Source organism: Danio rerio, chromosome 19, assembly GCF_049306965.1.
Source record: "Danio rerio strain Tuebingen ecotype United States chromosome 19, GRCz12tu, whole genome shotgun sequence".
NCBI classification, from domain to species: domain Eukaryota; kingdom Metazoa; phylum Chordata; class Actinopteri; order Cypriniformes; family Danionidae; genus Danio; species Danio rerio.
In genome coordinates this window covers 5,191,824-5,215,981 of record NC_133194.1, presented here as the reverse complement: position 1 = coordinate 5,215,981, position 24,158 = coordinate 5,191,824, and the positions used below count along the sequence as shown (strand labels likewise).

At 33.2% G+C, this 24,158-nt stretch overlaps 1 protein-coding gene and 1 long non-coding RNA gene across 4 annotated transcripts in view; one reads left to right on the top strand and one right to left on the bottom strand.

Annotated features, from left to right (window-relative positions):
- fam135b (family with sequence similarity 135 member B) overlaps positions 1-24,158 on the bottom strand; it is a 75,843-nt gene that overhangs the window by 12,717 nt on the left and 38,968 nt on the right. For all 3 annotated transcript variants that reach the window (XM_001343070.10, XM_068217718.2, XM_009301217.5), the window contains exons 5-13: positions 23,306-23,376; positions 22,907-23,080; positions 19,397-19,523; positions 10,276-10,429; positions 8,618-8,667; positions 8,197-8,352; positions 3,690-3,763; positions 3,292-3,446; positions 18-2,244 (exon numbers count right to left, since the gene is read on the bottom strand). In XM_001343070.10, the coding sequence (XP_001343106.4) occupies positions 18-2,244; positions 3,292-3,446; positions 3,690-3,763; positions 8,197-8,352; positions 8,618-8,667; positions 10,276-10,429; positions 19,397-19,523; positions 22,907-23,080; positions 23,306-23,376 (3,188 nt within the window). The remainder of the gene's footprint in view (positions 1-17; positions 2,245-3,291; positions 3,447-3,689; positions 3,764-8,196; positions 8,353-8,617; positions 8,668-10,275; positions 10,430-19,396; positions 19,524-22,906; positions 23,081-23,305; positions 23,377-24,158) is intronic.
- Positions 31-23,810, top strand: LOC141378991 (uncharacterized). The gene is made up of 3 exons (XR_012394862.1): positions 31-3,397; positions 19,411-19,547; positions 22,861-23,810. It is a non-coding gene; the product is annotated as an uncharacterized lncRNA (long non-coding RNA).

Genomic DNA, 24,158 nt, shown 5'->3' with positions numbered 1-24,158 from the left:
ATCCAAGAAAGCCTTACTTTATCATCCTCTCATTGATTTCCTGGTCAGCACCAAAGAAGGAGTTGGAGGAGATGATCCCGAAGGAGCCCAGAGGTTGATGGGTAATGGGTGAGGTGGCCTGTCGTGTGGAGATTCCACTGACCGAAGGTGAATCGCGTAGTACAGATGAGAAGGGCAGGCACGTGGGAGCGCATGACACCGACAGGTTAACAACCTCCACCACCTTTTTATTTACAAATGCCAGACCTGTACTTGGCACTTTATTGATTCTGCTCTGTCCCTCTAAAATTTGCTGATCTCTCTCATTGGTTGGAGGCTCAATGGGATCAGCAGGCCTTTCTTTCTCATTGGCTGCAATTCCATGAGTCCTCTTGTCATTGGTTGTTGGTTCTGGGAGGTTCTCCATACTTGCTACTTCCAGTTCGTTCAAATGAATATGACAGACACTGATGTCGTCAGCATCCTTGTGATACTGGTTTGACTCCAGCTTCCTTTTGTGTTCGCAGTATTCATCTTCACATCGACAAATCTCTGTGCTTTCATCCATCAAATACTCCTTAAGCAAAATGTTTCCTTGAAAGTCCTTGGAGTTTTCAGTTAGTTCCTCCAATGTGGCATCTTTACCACTATCCATCAAAAATTGCTGGTATAGTAGCATTTCAGGATTCACAAAAGTAAGATCTGTGATATCCTGATTGGACGACTCTTCTATATCGATCTCCTGATTGCTTGTTTCGTTTCCATCCTCCCTAAAAACTCCTTGAAGATTCTGCTTCACCTCATTGGCAGCAACCTCACTCTTCCTCAACTGATTGGCCACACAAACATTCCTTTTCTCTTGATTGGTTGTTGTGTTTCCATCCTCCCTAGTAACCTCTTGAAGAGTCTGCTTCACCTCATTGGCAGCTTCATCCCTTATGTGATTGGCTACAAGGACATTTGTAGTATCCTGTTGGGTAGTTTCCTCCATTTGGAGATTCCTTTTCACCTCATTGGCAGATTCTTTATTCTGCCTCATCGGATTGGCCTCACACCTAGTCCCTGTCACCTGATTGGCCTCACACACAGTCCTCGTCTCCTGATTGGGTGTTTCACGATCTTCCTCTGTGTCGTCAGGGCTGCTGATCTGCGGAGCTGAGGCAGATTTGGTTAACGTGTTGAGCTGTCTATCCTCCTCCTCTTCATACGGCAGAGAGCTTATAGAGGTCAAAGAGGCCTGTGTGGCACTTGGCAGGCTGCCATGACTTTCGGTTTGTAAGCCCTCCAAAGAGCTCTGATGGGCAGTCCGACAGCGCGCCAAGCTCTGCAAGATGTCACGACCCCCTGCGACAACTCCCCTACCCTCCAAAGTCCAGGCCACCGAGCTTGGCTCGCTCTCAATTCCAGAGTCTGAGATCACAGAGGAGGAGCGATTCATTAGCTTAGCCCCGCCCAAAAACACACCCCTGGGTGGAGTCTCAGATAAACGGCGGATCTGATGTATAACATTACGTGAAGGGGATGTGACTAAAGGGTCTGTTCCAGGTAGGGTAGCCTTCAGTAGAATACCTGGTGATGTATCCTTGCCTCCGTAATCCTTTGCAGGTGCTTGGATGTGTCTGTTATCGAAAACCGTTTGTGGCTCCTGGTTGTCAGGACTCCCAGTATCACCTGGTGTTTCGAGATTGTCATCATGATTATATGTGGGTAAAAATTCGAAGCTGCCAAGGCTGGTAAGGTCAGGAAGTTCTCCAAGATCTGTGGGAACAAGCAGCAATGGCTGCCCACTATTAAAAACATTAGTTTGTTGTGAACTTGTATGATCGGATTCATTAGCAGCTTCTTTTTGGCAGCTGGTTTTCTCTTGGTTATCTATTACATCATCGGTGTCTACCGACATAGTGTTGCCATCATTTTCATATTGGCACGTGACCTCATCTACAGAATGGATTCTTGAATTAGAGCTTGTCGTAATAAATTCGCATCCATCAATATCTGCCTCCTCCACATGGTCAGTCAGAGTCTCTGCTTGAGGTCTGGGTTTGATATGTTCAGTGACATCATCATCCTGGTGGTCAGTCAGGGTCATGTATGTGGGCATTTCTGTACAGTCTTCAGATGGAGGTTCCTCAGGGCTTGTTGCTGGTAAACTGGTGTCCTGTGTTTTCTCAGCTGGACTGGCTGTTTGGCCTTTTACCCTAGTCGGCTCAAAACAAGGCTGAGAGTTCAAGACAGCCTGATTTTGCTCATGGACGACATTGTAGTCTAGAACAGAGAAAGAGAAAAGTGTTCAAAATCTGTACTTCTGTTGATTTGTTTTCAATTCATTGCTGTTCATTTTATCAGCCATTCTTTGATTAAATCATGCCAAGAACCCAATACATTTTCATGTGCATGAAATGTTATCTTTTGGGATGACTTTCCATAGGCATGATGGTTTTTATGCTGAGATAACTGTATTTCTATTGCATAAGCTCTTAGTTCCAGAAAAACAAGTTTACATGTTGATTCAGAAACTTTGTTTTTGTGCGCATACTTTGTTATATTCTTGTTTGCCTTTTCCACAGTTTTTTTTGTTTCATTCATTCATTTGTGATTAAATACCCAAACAAACAGCTAAACTAATGAATACATGTTTTTTGTTCATATGCATATTCATTCATTCATTCATTCATTCATTCATTCATTCATTCATCCATTCAATTTGTTTTAAACAAGATCACTGCAATCATTCATTTATTCATTCATTTTCTTTTAAACAAGATCATATCATTCATTCATTCATTCATTCATTCATTCATTCATTTTCTTTTAAACATGATTGTATCATTCATTCATTCATTTTTTCATTCATTCATTCATTTTCTTTTAAACATGATCATTCATTCATTCATTCATTTTTAAACATGATCATATCATTCATTAATTCATTTATTAATTCATTTTTAAACGATCATTCATTTATTCATTCATTCATTCATTCATTTTCTTTTAAACATGATCATATCATATTCATTCATTCATTCATTCATTCATTTTAAACATGATCATATCATTCATTAATCCATTCATTCATTTCTTTTAAACATGACCATTCATTCATTTAACCATTCATTCATTCATTCATTCATTTTCTTTTAAATGTGATCATATCATATTCATTCATTCATTCATTTATTTTCTTTTAAACATGATCATTCATTCATTCATTCATTCATTCATTCATTTTCTTTTACACATGATCATATCATTCATTCATTCATTCATTCATTCATTCATTTTCTTTTAAACAGGATCACTGTGTGCAGTCACCTAAACAGGGCGTGTCCACATATCTGTCCTCAAAGATGATTGGCAGGCTGCTCCAGTCTCCATCAATGTCCAGACACTCCACCGGAAGAGGAGGCATACGGAGCAGGTAATCTGAATTGCGCATCTCTGTGGAAACCTGTGCATGTCTGTTGATTCTAATGAGAGGGATATCATTTTTTAAGGCTCACATGCACAACAAGGCTAATGTTTATTATTATTTATGTCACAAATACAAATCAAGCTAAATTATAATATTTGAAAATGTAAATCACTCATCGTTAGTGAATTAAAAGGTCATCGGTAGTAACCAGTACCTTCATTTAAAGTCATGTCTGCATTAGGACAGCTAGGCATATGTTTTATGTGCCTGATAAACTATACAATAATAAAAGACTCACAGCTCTTCCTGAAATGTGAGCGAAGACTCTTTGGGATGTTCAGTGAAGAAATATGCTTCAGAAAATCTCCTGACCTGCAAATAAACAATAAATTTAGCATGTATAAATATAATAATAAAGTAAAATAAAATGATAATAATAGAAATAAGCCTGTAGAAAAAGAACACTTAATTATTTAATTATTTAATCAGAAAGTTAAAATTAATACCTCATAAACTGTTTTATTTTATTTTCAGGGTTAGTCATGGAGTAATACAACCTCTCTTATTTTAGATTTATTTTAGAATTATAATACCGAAACTAATTAGCTTCTTGTTTGTTTGTTTGTTTGTTTGTTTATTTATTTATTTATTTATTTATTTATTTATTTATTTATTTATTTATTTATTTATTTATTTATTTATTTATTTTTATTTTATTTTATTTTATTTTATTTTATTTTATTTTTATCCCTATTTGAAGTGTGTATTTATGTGTTTGTTTTTATTTATACTTTATGTATTTAATGTATTGGATGCTATTGGATGACTGGATTTTCTTAATAATAAATAATAATAAATTGGATATATAATATAAATTATATATATATATATATATATATATATATATATATATATATATATATATATATATATATATATATATATATATATATATATATATTTTATTTTTATTTTTTTAATAAACACATTATAACACAACCTAAGTAGTAAATTTGTCCTTTTTAATGAAAAAAAAACTATAGTAGAAAAAGAGATATCGTATTTTTCATTCACACATTATTTTTTTTTTAGATAGGATCACTTTATTCTTTCATTTATTCATTTTCTTAATTTGATTTGACACAATCTACATTGTAAAAGAGCTACAGAAATTAAAATAAAAAGAATTAAACAGAATTACTTAATTAATTAATTCATTTATTTTCTTTTTTACAGGATTGCTTCATTCAATCATTCATTCATTTTCGTTTAAATAGGATCACTTAATTTCACTTAATTAAAAAAAAAATCACTTCATTCATGAATTAATTTTCTTTTAAACAGGGTAAATTCATTCATTCATAAAATTGCATACATTTTAGCACATTCCAAGTAGTAAATTTGTCATTTTTAATTAACAAACCTAGAGAGTAGAAAAAGAGATGTTTTACATAAACCTTTTTACTTTTTCAACAATTAAAACATAGATGATTGACACATTGCCTATTTTAAGAGTTATTAATGTAAAAAGTAACTCTCTATGTCACAGTAGATCATGCAAAGTTATATATCGTTCATGCTCTACCTGAATAATTGAAGCGTCTCTCACTCTCTTCTCGTTTGTCTCGCGGGCACATTTTAAATGCATTACAATCTCAGGTCTTATATTTTTTAAGATCAGACATGCACGTCTTCCACAGCGAGCAGAAATATTTAATAAGCTACCTCGGGTAGAAGAGAGCAATAAAACCGCTCCAGTTATAAAGGCAAAATTGGATTCATCTCTTCATCTTTTGTCGTCATTATAATAACTCCGAGTCCTGTAATTAAAAGCTGAGCTGTCCTGTGGGTGGAAATCCTGCATGTTTCAGAAGATGTGAAGATCCTACATCTAATGCATCGCTCAAGAGGAAGCGGAGGTGTGAGGGATGCTGGGAAATTCAAGGCTGTGTAGGAGAACAGCTATTTATTGCAGGATTCAACCTACGATAATATAAATCTAATTATAGGCAATAGTGTCGGATTGTTGCAGCTACTGAATTGAACTATGTTTATTTTGTAAATGAACTCAAAACCCTTTGGGCTCTATTTTGACGGTCCATGTGCAAAATGCAAAGCACAGGGTGCAAACGCATTCGGGGCGTGTCAGAATCCTTTTGCTAATATAAGGAGGGAAAAATCCGCTTTGCACCGTGGCGCATGATCTAAAAGGGTTGAGCTTATTTTCATAATGAGTTATAGGTGTGTTTTGAGAATAAACCAATCAGAGTTTCATCTCCCATTCCCTTTAAGAGTCAGTTGTGGTGCGCCATAACTGCATTTGCTATTTACATGACGTAAAGTAAGTGTAAGTGGAAAAACTGAGCATTTCACTAGCAAGAAAACAGAGTTAAACAGAGCATCTGCAGCGCGAGAATGAGAGATAAATTATTAACTTTCACTTTCGCTCTCGTGGATAGGGAAACCTTGTACGCACAAACATCAATTAGCCTATAAATAATTTTATTTGTTAGGCACAAAGATTTGTTTTTAAAATTGTTTCTAAATTCAGTTCTAATTCCCAGCAAACGAATAAATGAACAATAATAATGAAGTGTGCTCAAAAACCTGAGTTATATCCTAATACACATGCTGTGCCCCATATGGTCTGAAACCTGACAGGTGCACTGAAAAAAGTGTTGCATGCAGAACTGTCGCAAACAATTCATTTGTGTTGATTTTAAACAATCAAATTCAACTAAATAATGTTCAACTTAATTTGTTTGTTTAAATTCAACACAATTCATTTGCTTACAACCACTTAACATACAAAAATTGAGTAAATCCAAGAAATCATCTTTGATTAATTTTTTTCAGTGTGGACAAATCTAAGCTTGTTTTTAAAAAAACAAATATAAATATGCATATAATAAATAATACTGCTAATAATAATATAATACAAAAGCAAATTGTTATGAATGAACTGAAGACGAAGAAGGCATGAAAGTATGGTTTTTATATTTATGTACTGTAGGCTAGAAAATAATGTTTTGTAATATTTTAATCCTTTATATTTATATCCTATATATATATATATATATACAGTTGAAGTCAGAATTATTAGCCCCCTTTTGATTTTTTTTCCTTTTTTTAATATTTCCCGAATGATGTTTAACAGAGCAAGGAAATTTTCACAGTATGTCTGATAATATTTTTTCTTTTGGAAGAAGTCGTATTTGTTTTATTTCGGCTAGAATAAAAGCAGCTTTGAATTTTTTAAAAACCAATTTTGGGACAAAATTATTAGCCCCTTTAAGTTAATTTTTTTTTGATAGTCTACAGAACAAACAATCGTTATACAATTACTTGCCTAATTACCCTAACCTGCCTAGTTGACCTAATTAACCCAGTTAAGCCTTTAAATGTCACTTTAAACTGTACAGAAGTGTCTTAAAAATATTAAGTAAAATATTATTTACTATCATCATGGCAAAGATAAAATAAATCAGTTATTAGAAATGGGTTTCTAAAACTATTATGCTTAGAAATGTGCTGAAACAATCTTCACTCCATTAAACAGAAATTGGGGAAAAAAATAAACAGGGGCGCTAATAATTCTGACTTCAACTGTATATATATATCCTTAATATTTGAATTCTTTTTCATATGTAAAGATATTTGCGTATTGTTCTACATCTTTTGTGTATTAAGCCGTGTGTAAGCGAGGCGCACAACTAACGCGCTCTGCGCTGGACAATATACCGGCTTTGTTCTGGTCTATTGAAAAATCTATTATAGTATTTCAAAATAGCAATGTGCCTCAACACGCCTCCTTTTTTAGACCAGAACGCCTATGGGCGCACATATGAGCGCAAATGCATTTGATATTTAAACAGCGTGACGCAAAACGACTCTTGCGCCGAGCTGAAACTAGCAAAAAACAATTGCATCATGCCTTGCGCCACATTGCGCCGGGTGCATGATAGGGCCCTTAGACTTATTGTAGATGCTTATGATGCTTCTTATCTGATTTTCTATCAAATCAAATGCGTTCTAGAATCTCTAGAGTTCCTCTCTCTATACCATGGTTGTCACTATGCCAATTTTAGGGGGCTCTATAGCCCCTATATTTCTATTCTCAGAACAAAGATTTTTTCACAGTATTTTCTATAATATATTTTTCAGGAGAAAGTCTTATTTGTTTTATTTTGGCTAGAATAAAACCCGTTTTTAATTTTTAAGGTTAAAATTATCAGCCCCCTTAAGCAAGATTTTTTTTTCATTGTCTACAGAAAAAAAACATCATTATACAATAACTTGTCTAATTACCCTAACTCTCTTAATTAACATAGTTAAGCCTTTAAATGTCACTTTAAGCTAAATACTAGGATCTAGAAAAAATATCTAGTCAAATATAATCTATATCTATATAATAATCTATAATAATTCTGACTTCAACTGTATAATAGGATAACCTATAGTCAGGGCCAGACGGAATCTGCAGATTTTTTGCTATTTCTGCGGAGAATTTTGGTAAAAATCTGCAGATTTCTGCGGAGTTATTTGGGGAGTTTGTAGCGGAGTATTATAACTAAAACCTTAATATAATAAATAAAAAGTCATTAATTACTGAATAAAAACATATTTACACATTTACTCAAGTAAATAAACAGAATTAATAATGGGCTAAAAATCTGCAGAAATCTACGAAATTCTGCGGAAAATCTGCGGTATTCTGCGCGCGCAGATTCCGTGTGGGCATACCTATAGTCTACAATGTCACAGTTCAACATAGAACACTTTCTCTCTCTCTGTCTCTTTCTCACCCGGAGTGTGTGGTGCTCCTGGGCCAGGTATGATCGGATGTATGGATTGGGAACCGTGGATTCCAAAAACTGTGTCCAAAGAGCAGAGAGTTGAGCGCAGAGCTGCGTCAGATCTTTGCTGATCTGTTCTGCCACTTTCTCATGACCGCTCTGCAGCTGCACAGAGAGAGGATTGGGATAGTTACTTTACACTCAACTGGTTCTGAACGTTTCTGAACTTCTTTCACCTGTTGAACACAAAACAAGAATAATTTACATCCTTATTAGACTCCAAAACAATACTGTGGAGGTAAACGGCTGCTGCTTTCCAACATTCATCAGGCAGACATCCTTCTTTCTTTTTTGATGAAAAGAATCCCTTTACCAATGTGAAAACTGTCTGTTTAACTAATATAGTTGATCAATTAAGTGATTCCCAAACCTGCAGTTCAATGGTGAGCTGGTTCAATGTTTCTTCAAGGGGAAGATCCTCTGGAAAGGAGAACACAAGGAAACACTGTAAAAAAATGCTGGGTTCTACAAAATCGATTTGTGTTGAGACAACATGAAGAAATTAAGTTAACGTATTAGTCTAAAAAAATGTAAGTTGATTGAACTAAAAACAATTAAGTTGAAAGGGTTGGTCTTGGAATAAAACAACCTTTCTTATTTTAGATTTATTTTAGAATCATATTACCTTTGTATTTTATTTTATGTATTTATTTATTTATTTATTTATTTATTTATTTATTTATTTATTTATTTATTTATTTATTTATTTATTTATTTATTTGTTTATTTATTTTTGTATCTTTTATGCTCAGGGTTGGTCAGGGAATAATACAACCTATGTTATTATAGATTTATTTTAGAATTATATTACCTTTTTATTTTATTTATTTTTTAATATTTTATTTATTTATTTTATTGTCAGGGTTGGCTGTGTTTTTATTTTATTTAATTTAATTTTTATTTATTTTATTTTATTTTCAGGGTTGGTCATGGAATAATACAATGTCTGTTACTTTAGATTTATTTTAGAATTATATTACCTTTTTATTTTGTTTATTTTAATTTAATTTTAATTTATTTTATTTTATTTATTTTAATTTATTTAATAAATTTTCTTTTATTTTCAGAGTTAGTCATGGAATAATACAACCTCCGTTACTTTAGATTTATTTTAGAATTATATTATCTTTTTATTTAATTTATTTATTTTATTTTTATTTTATTTATTTATTTTATTTTTTTATTTTTATTGTCAGGGTTGGTCATAAAATAACACAACTTCAGTTATTTGAGATTTATTTTAGAATTATATTACCTTTTTGTTTTATTTACTTATTTGTATTTTTGTATTTATTTTTTATTATATATTTTTATTTTATTATTTTATTATTATTATTATTATTATTATTATTATTATTTAGAATTATATTACCTTTTTATGTTATTTATTTTTATTTTAATTATTTTTTTTTTACTACAATTTTTATTTAGATTTTATTTATTTAGTTTTTATTATTAGAGTTGGTCATGAAATAATACAACCTGTGTTATTTTAGATTTATTTTAGAATTACATGACCAACACTGAATAATAAGCTGCTTATTTTATTTTATTTTACTGTCAGATTTGGTCATGGAATAATACAACCTGTATTTTAGATTTAATTTAGAATTACATGACCAAAACAGAGTAAGAATCTGCTTATTTTGTTTTATTTAATTTTATTTTCAGGTCCCATTACGCAATATCAAAGTGTAAAAAGACCCAAAACACCTTTATAAACCACTGTAAAATCAGGTAATTAACACTTGTCATTTTCTAGAGTATTTCTTTAATCGGATGGTGCTTTTTAAAGTCTTTTTTTGCAGCCTCACAGCCCTTGATCACTGTCTGCTTTTGTTTAGCACATTTGTTTTTGGATGCCACATATAATTTAACGAAAATCTTAATTAATTTAAAAACATGAGGGATACATTTTATTTTTTATTTTTTTAGGTGGAAGAGTCTTTGAGGAAACCATTAGTACTGTCTTTAAAGTTGAATGAGTTATATAATAGCGTGTGTGTGTGTGTGTGAGTGTGTGTTTACCTGTTTGGATGTGTTGCAGTTGAGGGATCTCCTTCATTAGTGTGGTGTAATATGAGCGCAGAGCCCTGTGAGCCGCCAGCAACAGTTTACAGATGCGCCGGTGCCACGTGTACGCTCGCTGCAGACAGTTCTCCGACGGCACGTAAAAACTGCCCTGCAAACACACAGGGGGAAGGTCACAGTTTACTGCATGTCACACTTCTGCCTTGTTATTTCAACACACACACACACACACACACACACACACACACACACACACACACACACACACACACACACACACACAAACACACAAACACACACACAACCAGACTGCATAAACACTGAACAACTACTTTTTCAGGTGGCCTAACAAACAACTTTAAGCTCTTACAAACACATGCTTCCTATGACAACCATCTATTCATCCAACCATCTGTTGTTCCATTTATCCATCCATCCATCCATCCATCCATCCATCCATCCATCCATCCATCCATATGTTCTATCTACTGTATTCGTCCTTCCATCCATCATCCATCCATCCATTGTTTTATCTACTGTATCCATCCCTCCATCTGTTGTTCTATCCACTGTATCCATCCATCCATTATTCTATCTACTGAAGGTATCCATCCATCCATCCATCCATCTGTTGTTCTATCTACTGTATCCATCCATCCGTTGTTCTATCTACTGTATCCATCCATCCATCCATTATTCTATATACTGTATCCATCCATCCATCCATTGTTACATCCATCCACTGTATCCATCCATCCATCCATCCATCATTCCATCCATCTGCTGTTCCCTGCAACTGTGATTCCATCCATCCATCCATCGTTCCTTCCATCCATCTGTTGTTCCATCTATCTTCTATCCATCCATCCATCCATCCATCCATCCATCCATCTATTTATCTGTCATTCCATCCATCCATCCATCCATCTGTTGTTCTATTCATCCATCCACTATGTCCATCCATCTGTCATTCCATCCATCCATCCATCCGTCATTCTATCCATCCATCCATCCATCCACTGTATCCATCCAACTGTGGTCTTCCACCGTCCATCCATCCGTCTTTTCATCCATCCAACTGTTATTTGTTGTTTTATCTTCTGTATGTATCCATCCATCCATCCATCCATCCATCCATCCATCCATCCATCCATCCATCTGTTGTTCCCTCATACCATCTGTTGTTCTATTCATCCATCCACTATGTCCATCCATCCGTCATTTCATCTATTCATCCATTTATCTATCATTCCATCCGTCCATCCATCCATCCATCCATCCATCCATCCATCCATCCATCCATCGTTCCTTCCATCCATCCATCCATCAATTGTTCAATCGATCCACTGTATCCATCCATCCATCCATCCATCCATTTGTCATTTCATCCATCCATTCATCTGTTGTTCCATCCATCCATCCATTCATTAATTCATTAATTAATTCATTCATTCATCCGTCATTCCATCCATCCATCTATCCATTCATCCGTCATTCCCTCATTCCCTCCATCCATTCATCCCTTGTCCCATCTATCCATCCACTGTATTCATCCATCCATTGTTCCATCCATCCATCCATCCATCCATCCATCCATCCGTCATCCCACTGTCCATCCATCCGTCTTTCCATCAATTCACCTGTCATTTCATCCAGCCATCATTCCATCCATCTATCCGTTATTCCATCTATTCATCAGTCCATCCATCTGTCTATCTATCTGCCATCCATCCATAAACATTTCTATGTTTTATCTGTCATCCTATCATCTTCCCATGCTTTTTTGTTCTGTTTATTGATCCATCCATCCATCATCCATCCATCCATCCATCCATCCATCCATCCATCCATCTATATATCTATCTAGATGGTTCTGTCGTTTATGTGTAATGTGGTCTGTATGTTTATGTTCAGTTGAGCCTGAAGCTCAATAATTAGATGAAGATCAAACGCAGAGTAAAACTTTAAGTAGTCGGTTTCCCAGCAGTAAAATAGGAGAATGTGTGCACACGTGGCACTGGCTTATGGAGAGCGACACAGAGAGACATCCTGGGGACAGGAAGGGCACACTTTAGGGTCTCTAAAAGGAAACACCCTCTCTGTTCAGTAAATGTGAACAATTAATGTGCACATTTTATTTGACTTGAAGCATGTTCAGTAATAAAGTCTGTAGATTTTGAATATGAATTTACTGTAGTTTGCTCCGTAACTAAACACAACTGAAATAGAGCAGGATAGTGTAAATAAACTGGTGAATGTTGTTTTAAAGTAATCATTTGAAATACTGTAAAAATAAATAAATTGAAAGTAAATAATTTTTAGATGAATTTTTTTTATTTATGCAAACATAAATTTGTTTTTAAACTGTTTTTAAATGCTTTTAAATTACACCACCTTGTCGCCAATCCAAGTTTTAGGAACAACAAATAATAACTTGACTTCTAGTTGATCATTTGGCAGAAGTGGCTTATTTGAAAGACAAAGGCCTTTAGGTTACGCTTATTTGACCAAAATAAAACATGATCATGCCTTGATTGTTAATTATTTAATTAGGACAGTAAGGTCTGACTTTGCTTAGAAAAAAGTCTTGTCACTTAACAGAAATGATGTCCAGTATAGAACATAAAGTCATGCTGCAGTGGACTCCCATGAGCTTGGAGGACTGCATCCATACATCTCTGCAATGACTCAAATCACTTATTAATAACGTCATCTGGAATGGCAAAGGAAGCGTTCTTGCAGGACTCCCAGACTTCATCAGGATTCTTTAGATTCATCTTTAATGCCTCCTCCTTCATCTTACCCCAGACATGCTCAATAATGTTTATATTTGGTGATTGGGCTGGCCAATCCTGGAGCTCATGATGATTCATCTGAAAAATCTACTTCTGACACTTTTCCAAATGATCAACTCGAACTCAAGTTATTATTTGTTGCTCTTACAACTGGGATTGACGACAAGATTTTTGTCAGGTAGTGTACATTACGCAAACGTGATCTTTCCCATAACAATTTTAAAGTGTATAAAAATGACTTTTAGTAGTTTTTAGACACTTTTAGTAGTTTTAAGAGATGTTATAGTGCACTAGTTAGTGTTTTACAGTTATAAATTAAACTAGATTAAGTTACAGTATAAAATAGAAAAAAAAACTGACAGAAAATCTTGTTATTTTACGCTTTTTTCTATATTATTTCTAATACAGTGTATTGTTCAAACTACTAAAATGTAAGTAAAAGTCACTTTATTATAACTGCTCAACGGAATTTTCATAATGCAAATTAATAAAAATTAACACAAAGGCCCAGAACCTGTTAATTAATGGATATTATATCAGAGTATGCCATTTACATTTGATTCTCTTAATCTGCTTTTATTTGATCAATAATGCAATAAAATATAAAATATTATACCATAATTATATTTAAATGTGAAATATTATTGCCATTTAAAATATCCAATTCCTACTGTCATATCGTTTCAAATGTAATTTATTTGTTTGACCAAATACTGAATTTTCAGCATCATTACTCCAGTCGTCAGTGTCACATGATCCTTTAAAAATCTCATATGCTAAAACATTCATTCATTTAATCACTCATTTATTTTCTTGTCGACTTAGTCCCTTTATTAATCCAGGGTCGCCACAGCGGAATGAACCGCCAACTCATCCAGCAAGTTTTTACGCAGTGGATGCCCTTCCAGCCGCAACCCATCTCTGGGAAACATCCACACACACATTCACACACAAACTCATACACTACGGACAATTTAGCCTACCTAATTCACCTGTACCGCATATCTTTTGGACTGTGGGGGAACCGGAGCACCCGGAGGAAACCCACGCGAACACAGGGAGAACATGCAAACTCCACACAGAAACGCCAACTGAGCCTAGGCTTGAACCAGTGACCTTCTTGCTGTGAGGCGACAGCTCTAGCTACTGTGCCACTGCTTCGTCCATGCTAAAACATTATTATATTATTATTATTATAATTGTAAAGTGAGGGCAGTACGGTGGCTAAGTAGTTAGCACTGTCGCCTCACAGCTAGAAGGTCACTGGTTTGAGTCTTGACTGAGTCAGTTGGTATTTCTGTGTGGAGTTTGCAAATTCTCCCTATGTTGGCGTGGGTTTCCTCTGTGTTCTCCGGTTTCCCCCACAGTCCAGACACATGCGCTATAGGTGATTTGAATAAACTAAATTGTCCGTTATGTATGTGTGTGAATGAGAGTGTATGGGTGTTTCCCAGTGATGGGTTGCAGCTGGAAGGGCATTTGCTGCGTAAAGCATATGCTGGATGAGTTGGTGGTTCATTCCACTGTGGCGACCCTTGATTAATAAAGGGACTAAGCCGAAAAGAAAATGAATGAATGAGTGAAATTGTCTGTAGTGTATGAGTGAATGAGAATGTGAATGAGTATGGGTGTTTCCCATTAATGGGTTGCAGCTGGAAGTGCATCCGCTGCATGAAACTTATGCTGGAATAGTTAGCGGTTCATTCCACTGTGATGACCTCTGAAATAAAGACTAAGCCGAAGCAAAATGAATGAATGAATGATCGTAAAGTGCTGATTCATGTGTAATTGCGTCTCCTTTGGGCCTCTAATATGACTCTCCTGCATACTTGTGTATATTGTGTAATGTGTGTGTATGTTTGAGTGTAAAGATAGTGCCGAACACTGTCATTATACACGTGAAGCTTTGTAATCTACATTCAGTTATGTCTTTTAGACTCAAACAGATGCGTACTGATTTCATTCTCTCTCTTTCACACACACAAACATCTGCTCTGTGGTTCCTATTGACATATCTCACATTTTAGTACCTGTGACAGCTGGAAAACGTAGACAGTCAAAATTACACTCGCATACAGGCAACACAGGTCATACGAAGAGTTCATGCATTATGGGATAGTGTCACCATCTATTTGCAGGCAATGCATATAAACAGTTTGCAAGTCTGGGAAGTGTTGTTTTTGAGATAAATCTTTTCAATGAATCGCTCTGAATCATTCATTCCGGAATAAGACTGATCTGGTTTAACTCACTTGATTCAATTGCATCATTTAAAGGGATAGTTCAGCCAAAATCAAATCTTCTGTCAGTATTTACTTAAGCTTCACTTGTTTCAAACCTGTTTAAGTTTCTATCTTCTGTTGAACAAAACATTAATTATTTTGAACAATGTTGGAAACCTGTAACCATTGACTTTCATAGTATTTGTTTTTCCTTCTGTGGAAGTCAATGGTTACCGGTTTCTAACATTTTTCAATATATCTTTTTTAAAAATACAATTATTACAATGTTGGTAACCTGTAACAAATGACTTTCATTGTATTAGTTTTTTCCTACTATGGAAGTCAATGGTTACCAGTTCCTAACATTCTTCCAAATATATTCTTAAAAAAATACAATTATTACAATAATGGAAACCTGTAACCATTGATTTTCATTGTATACGTTTTTTCCTATTATGGAAGTCAATGGTTACCAGTTTCTAACATTCTTCAAAATATCTTCTCAAAAAATACAGTTATTACAATGTTGGAAACCAGTAACCATTGGCTTCTATAGTTAGAAAAAAAAGCGTTGGAAGTCAATGGTTAGCAGTTTCTAACATTCTTCAAAATATCTTCTTAAAAAAATACAATTATTGCAATGTTGGAAACCTGTAACCATTGACTTTTAAAGTATTTACTTGGAAGTCAATGGTTACCGGTTTCTAACATTCTTTAAAATATCTTCTTGAAAAAATGCAATTATTACAATGTTGGAAACCAGTAACCATTGACTTACATAGTGTTTGTTTTTCCTTCTATGGAAGTCAATGGTTACCGGTTTCTAACATTCTTCAAAATACCATTTTAAATAAATACAATTATTACAAATTTGGAAACCTGTAACCATTGACTTACATAGTATTTGTTTTTCCCTCTATGGAAGTCAATGGTTACCGGTTTCTAACATTCTTCAGAATATCTTCTTTAAAAAATTACAAAGTTAAAAACCTGTAACCATTTACTTGTACGGTATTTGTTTTTCCTACTATCTAATAAACTTACAATGTATCCTGAAATACACGGGCAGCCAGTGAAGAGAGCATAAAACCGCGGTGATATGCTCGTATTTACGTGTGGCAGTAAAAAGACGCGCAGCTGCAATTTGAAAATGTTGCAGTCGAGAAATAGAAGACTGACTCACCCCAAAATAAAGGACATTGCAGTAGTCCAAGCAGGAGGTTATAAAGGCATGGATTACTGTTTCAAAGTGCTTGTGTGTTAAAACATGCTCAATTTTGGCCAGTTGTCTTAAGTAAAAGAAGCTAGAGCAAACAACAGACCCAATCTGGCTTTCAAGCTTTAGCGCAGGATCCTGGAACAACATTCCAATCAGCCAATCAGAATTAAGGGATGCATTTAGAGTTTATGTTAAGTTTAGGCTTTGGTTAGGTTTATGCACTTCTTCATGATAGTTATCCAATTGATATCCACATCTAATTTTGGGAATAATTTATGGTTGGGTTTAGGGGTTGAGAGTATGTATGGATTACATTTTCCAACCAAAATGTTGTTCTATGATCAACATTGGTGTTAATCCAGGATCGCATCGTACTTGGCAAAATCATGATGTGCGTCAACTTACTCTAGAATATAATAGAAAATGACAAGCGCCGCATAATATCCTTCATTGTGAAGTAAAAGTGCTGAGAAGGCCTGAGAGCTGTTAGAGGGTAAGAGAGAGATGCTTGCTCTTGATGTTTGAGGCTGTTAAAGCTGAGCTCGTTACGATGATCAAACGCAGCCTCCCTCCAGCGTAACACTGTACTTAATAAAGTGCCCTGCAGGAGGGGTGTAAACGCTGGACCCATACAGAGCCAGGAGCCCTCGTTACCATTTCCTGACTAAATGGAAATCTCCACAGGCAAGAGAGACCTCAGTTCATCCGATCATACAAAAAAAAACTAAGAAAGTAAAGGATGGCTACTTTGTCCTCGTAGTACTGGTAGAACGGTCAAATTATCTGTGCTGTTTAAGTCTAAAATTTACTATGAAATAGGGTATATGCCGAGCTAGTGCTGTTCCCATGCTGATACACTTCCGGTGACCTGTTATTGTGAACTTTATCTCATTTTATACGGTTCCTTATACAGCATCGATGTTGTAATGTCATTAAAATACATTCAGTTAAATAAACTTTAGCATTTATTTAGTTGCTCAAGCGTAAAACGAGACAAAAAGCTGTTTACTCGCACGCGCCCGTCAGAATCGGCAGGCTAGCGCAGAAGCTCCATTGAATATTCTGGGGTAAAATAAATGCTCATATATTAAAGATATGGCGGGGGAAATGTAATTTAATCCAGTGCTTCTGGTACAATCTGAGACCCACTTTAAATCGGATATCACTCAGCCAGTGGAGATCGCTGATTTTTTTAAGAAAACAGACCTTAAACGCACCGGATTTTGCATTGGCATTCAATTCGCCGGAAGCGCTTAACCCAGGTTAATGGCAAATTAAAAGTCCTATTAGCATGCTTCGGTATATACCCCATTCATTTAGAGACTATTGAAGTGGGCGTTATTTGTGTTTTGAATGGAATAATGCCACTGTGTGTATTTTACAGTTGAAGTCAGAATTATTATTGTTTTTGTTTCCTTTTAAAATATTTCCAAATGATGTTTATCAGAGCAAGGAAATTTTCACAGTACGTCTGATAATATTTTTTCTTCTGGAGAAAGTCTTTTTTTGTTTTATTTCAGCTAAAATAAAAGCAGTTTTAAATTTTTTTTAAAACATTTTAAGGTCTAAATTATTAGCCCCTTTAAGCTATATATTTTTTTCGATCTACAGAACGTTTTTTCGTTGTCTACAGAACAAACCATCGCTATAACTTGCCTAATTACTTGGGCCAGATGAAATCTGTGGACTCTTTTGGCTATTTCTGCGCAGAATTGTCTTAAAGATCAGCGGATTTATGCAGAATTATTTTGGACGTATCATAACTAAAACCTTATATAAAATAATAAACTTTTATTTAATGTTTACAATGCAAATCTAATTAGATCCACTCATTTAGTAAACAAAGCAAGTCTATCATATAATATATCTACTAATTGTAAATAAATCATATGAATATTTTCATATTAGTCAATAATATTACTAAAATTATATTAATAACTGAATTAATATAAATTTACACACATTTGCACAAGTAAATAAATAGAGTTGATGATAGAGGCTAGAAATCTGTGGAATTCTGCAAGCGCAGATTCCATGTAGGCCTACTAATTACCCTAACCTCCATAGTTTACCTAATTAACCTAGTTAAGCCTTTAAATGTCACTTTAAGCTGTATAGAAGTGTCTTGAAAAATATCTAGTCAAATATTATTTACTGTCATCATGGCAAAGATTAAATAAATCAGTTATTAAAGATGAGTTATTAAAACTATTATGTTTGTATATGAAACATACTTGAAAAAAGTAACCTTTTTTAAAGAAGTACATACCAATTGTCCTAAGAACCCTGTTTAGAAAGCATTTTCACACTTTCATGTACCTTCTGTTTTATTATGGTGAAGTAAACAGTCGCTTAGACTGACCATATGCACCTTGATTCCTCACTTTCGTCCCAGATGGGGTAAGGATGAGTGAATTAATGTACTTTTGTTTTGGGTGAACTGTCCCTTTAAGAGTTCATTAGAGGTCAGTCTAGATCACAGGTGTCAAACTCAGTTCCAAAAGGGCCGCAGCTCTGCAGTTGAGTTCCAACCCTTATTAAATTCACCTGAGCAAACTAATTGAGTCCTTCAGGCTTGTTTGAAACCTTCAGGTAAGAGTGTTGGAGCAGGGTTGGAACTAAACTGTGCAGGGCTTCCGCCCTCCAGGAATTGAGTTTGACACCCCTGCTCTAGATCAACCCTGTTCCTGAAGGCACACCAGCAGTACACATTTTCAAAATCTTCCTATTCAAACACACCTAATTCAACTCACCAGAGCATTAGAAAAGACTCCAAAACCTGGGTCAGATAAGGGAGACATCCAAAATATGTACTGTTTCTGTGCCTCCAGGACAATAGATCCATCATGATCCATCAGTTTTGATTTGACGTGTGTGTTTACCTCTGTGGGAACAGGTTTGCAGTATCCGGCTCCGAACATCAGATTCTCCACTGACATGGCAGAGGGCGGAGCCTCGCTTTCTGGAGATCCCTTACCAAGCCACGTCCCTTTCCCACTGCGGGCAAAACTGCACAGAGACAAATTACAAAAGGTCAGCGCCTATGGTGTGAGCTGTGTGTGCAGATGTCAATCTATATAATTGTGAAGTAATTAATAAATAATGAAATAATATCATATAGTTAATATAAGAGCTCTCGGCAAGGACCAATAACAATACGAGTTATAACAATGATGAGTTTATTTTCCAGGCTACGCTAAAAGCTTAGACAGCTCACTTGTTGACTTGTGCTATATTATGAGAATCATTATTATCGATTGAATATACCAATAATAACTGATTATATTAGTGCAGGAAGTCATATTATTATGGTTTCAGAAGTAATCACTGACTGGAGTATTGATGGGAAATATTCAGCTTTACATCACAGAACAAAAATACATTTAATCTACATTTAATGAGGAAAAACATTGTTTTAAATTGCAATAATATTTCTCTATTTCATAGATTTTAAACAAAAAAAAGTCTTGGTAAGAATAGGCGTGTGTGTTGGTGTGTATGTACATATTTGCTTATATATAGTATACAGTATTAAAGGGTTTGGATTTGAAGTTTTAATTGAGTAATAATCACATCCAAAATAATATATATATATATATATATATATATATATATATATATATATATATATATATATATATATATATATATATATATATATATATATATATATATATATAGGTAAGGTAAAAGTAAAACCCTATACATCCCCAAATATCTGGTTTCTTTCTGAATGTCTATTATTTGCATTCTCTGAAATGCATTACACAACACCGCTGACAAATACACACTTTAAGAAGAGTTCAGAGAAAGATCAAGCACAGATCCACAGCATTGAACATACATCACATCCTGCCAGAAACACCGCCTACAAAACACCAGATGCAGATCCAACAAACTATTCACAGTTAAATTAGAAGAGTTGGACTGTTCCTGTGTGCTATGCAGCAAGCAGATTGTTGCTGTATAATACAATCAACTATGTACTTGCCTTATACTCTTAATGATGAAGGTATGTAAATTAAATTAAAATTAAATCAAATTAAATTAAATTAAATTAAATTAAATTAAATTAAATTAAATTAAATTAAATTAAATTAAATTAAATTAAATTAAACTAAATTAAATTAAATTAAATTAAATTAAATTTAAAGACCTGTCTTATAGCCCTAATGGAAGACCTAAATTAAATTCCATTCTAATTTAATTTGATTAAACTGTAAATAAATAACACTTGCCTTGTACACTCAGTGATTAAGATTCTTAATTAAACTGAAATTAAATTAAATGATTTGCCTGATAGATCTAATGGTGAGCTAAGTATGTAAATAACAATAATTATAATTTAAAACGAATCATAGCTGTAAAGCTGAAAGTATTTAAAATAGTTAAAATAAAATGTAAAATTAATATTCGCCCTATACACCTAATAAGGAATGCCTTAGAGTTGAATTTAAATTCCAATATTATAAAATTGAAATAATTTAATAACATTAATATTTTATAAGGCAGGTCAGCCATAAATACCTGATTGTTTGTTAAATTCCAGTTTAAATAAAATACTCCTAACTCATCATATACCCAGAATGATGATATTATTTATTATAAAATAATAATAAATGTATGAATATTTATTTTATTTAACTTTATAATAAAAATGATGTTATTTCAAACCAACCATGCCTATAATGCTGAAAGTATTTAAAATAATTTAAATAAACTTCAAAACTAATATTTACCCTTCTCTACACCTAACAATGAATGTCTCGCAGTTAATATTTTGTAAATAATATGGACATAAACATCTAGTGTTGTGTTAAATTCCAATTAAAATAAAATAATCTAAACTTACCATATACCCAGAATGCTGACATTTTTTATTTCAAGTTAATTTTTATTTAGGTTTTATTTTGTTTTATTTTCCAATTAAAATAAATATCATACCTATAATGCTGAAAGTATTTAAAATAGTTTAAATAGTTCAAAATTAATATTTGCTCTTTTGTACACCCAATAAATAATGTTTTGCAGTTGAATTTAAATTTCAATGTAGTTTAATAACATTAATAATTTATAAATAATATAGCCATAAACACCTAATGGTGTGTTAAATTTCAGTTAAAATAAATAAAATAACTTAACATTTACTCTGAATGCATATTTTATTTTATTTTATTTTATTTTATTTAGTTTTTATTTTATTTTATTTTCCAATTAAAGTAAATACCATACCTACAGTATAATGCCCTTCTATTCACCTAACAATGAAAGTCTTGCAGTTATTTTAAATCTGAATATAAATTAATAACATTAATATTTTACAATTAACACTAATGGTGTGTTAAATTCTATTTCAAATAAAATAATCTAAAGTTACCATATTCACCTTACTATTCGCATATGAGTGGGCGCAGCCGTTTGAATCTTTTTGTCTCAAGACTTCTGGTGTCATTCCGTTCCCCTGCTGCTTGATGTTGCAAACTGACTCTTTTTATGGGGTAGTCATGAACACACTTGTTTTTAGATCAAAAAGTTTGACCGTTTTAGGTTTTTGACCCATAGGTCACTGAATCTGAAGTTCTAAAACAATCGCAAAAATGAGCGTACTTCCAAAATAAAAATAAAGGTCAATACCCAAATTTCTCATCTTGTTTTATTTTATGTTATCCTCCTAATTTATTTATTATTTTATTTTATTTTTAAATAAATATCATTTAAAACTAAGCATACAAATAATGCTGTAAGTATTTAAAATATTTTAAATTAAGTTTACAATTAATATTTGCCCTTATATAAACCCAATAATTAATGTCTCACAGTTACATTTAAATTATAATAAAATTTAATAACATTTATAGTGAATAATAATACCACCTTAAACACATATTGATGCATTAAATTAAAATGAATTAAATTAATGTAAATTAAAATAAAATAAATGTTTTCATTGTGTTTGAATGCATTATTATTATTAATAATAATAATAATAATAATAATAATAATAATAATTATTATTATTATTATTATTATTATTATCATTATTATTATTGTTATTGTTGTTGTTGTTGTTGCTGTTATTATTATTATTATTATTATTATTATTATTATTATTATTATTATTATTACCATCTCTGAAGACCTGACATTTGTCTTTTAAGCGAAGGCTTTAACATTAAAAATCTGCATCTGGTCGAAGACAAAAAAAAAATCTAACTTTATAATTTATTATGCTGTATATTAAAAATATATATAAATAATAATAATAATAATAATAATAATAATAATAATAATAATAATAATAATAATAATAATAATAAAATGTTAAAATGCTGTAACTTTTGCTCAGGTACTGGTGATTGGCTGAGAGCTGGTGGGCGTGGCTGAGGCATCACCTGATCAGCGGTTGGTGCAGAGCCACTAGGGAGGCGTGGATAGAGACGGAGATGACGGACAGGTGGAAGTAGTCAAACATGACGGGCAGGTGGTGATGCAGGCCCTGCTGGGGATGGAAATGCAAACCCAGAGTCCTGCTGCTGATCACAGGCACTGAAGAGATGTCAGCCAGCCTAAAACACACAATTACACACACTATTACACTGCCACAACTACATTCACTTACATTCATATCTAATTTAACAACGTAATGTAACGTCTGGCAGAAAAACAAGGCCTGCTGAATTCACAATCCTCTTTTTAACAGATATTGCAAAAGTAGCATGATGTGCCATACTGTAGCAGGCAGTAAAGATGCAGAAGGAGAAAAAAAAACTGAGGCGATTTGAGATACTCACTGCTGTTCATTGTCAGTGAAGTGCAGATCTAGTTTGAGCTGAACGTCTACTTCACTCACAGCTTCCTCCACCTGAAAAACACATCACAGTCCATCAAAACTAAATTAACTGAGCCAGATCTGTTCTGCAGTGTTGATGAAGCTTTAACGCTTAAAAAAAAACATACACAGACCAAACGCAGGACCCTAACCCTGTTCATAAATAGGTAACACCTAAGTGTAATTAAATGAAAATTGCATTGCATTGCATTTCCATCACTTTTTGTTGTGCTGAAAATCAATGTAGCCAATCAGTTTAGTGCCGTTTAGTAGTTTTTTACCTTTAATAATCATCACTACAATATCAAGAGAAACAATCAATAGTACTGATTTCTCCCATAACATGTAATACGTTTCTGATTTTTCAAATGTGTTATTTATTCACAATTTAAAACAGTTTATTGATATTAATAATATTTTGTTGGTAAAATAAGTATGCTGACTAAATGAAGCTGTTGATTCAGTGGAAGTGTAAATCATTGTTGTGTTTTTTTAATAATAATTTTGTAATTAGGAATATATTGAGATTAAATAATATTGTTGTATTAATATGATAATTTGGTGGATTATTGTTGTTATTATGAATAATAACAATAATTTAATAATAATATTAATAATAATAATGATAGTAATGATAATAATAATAATAGTCAAACTACATTAAAAATAATAATAATAATAATTATTATTATTATTATTATTATGCTATAATTTTTATTATTATTTATTAGAATTATTTATAATGATAAACTTTTATTATTACTATATTATTATTAAACTAGCAATATTAGTATTGATATTGGTAATAATAAATT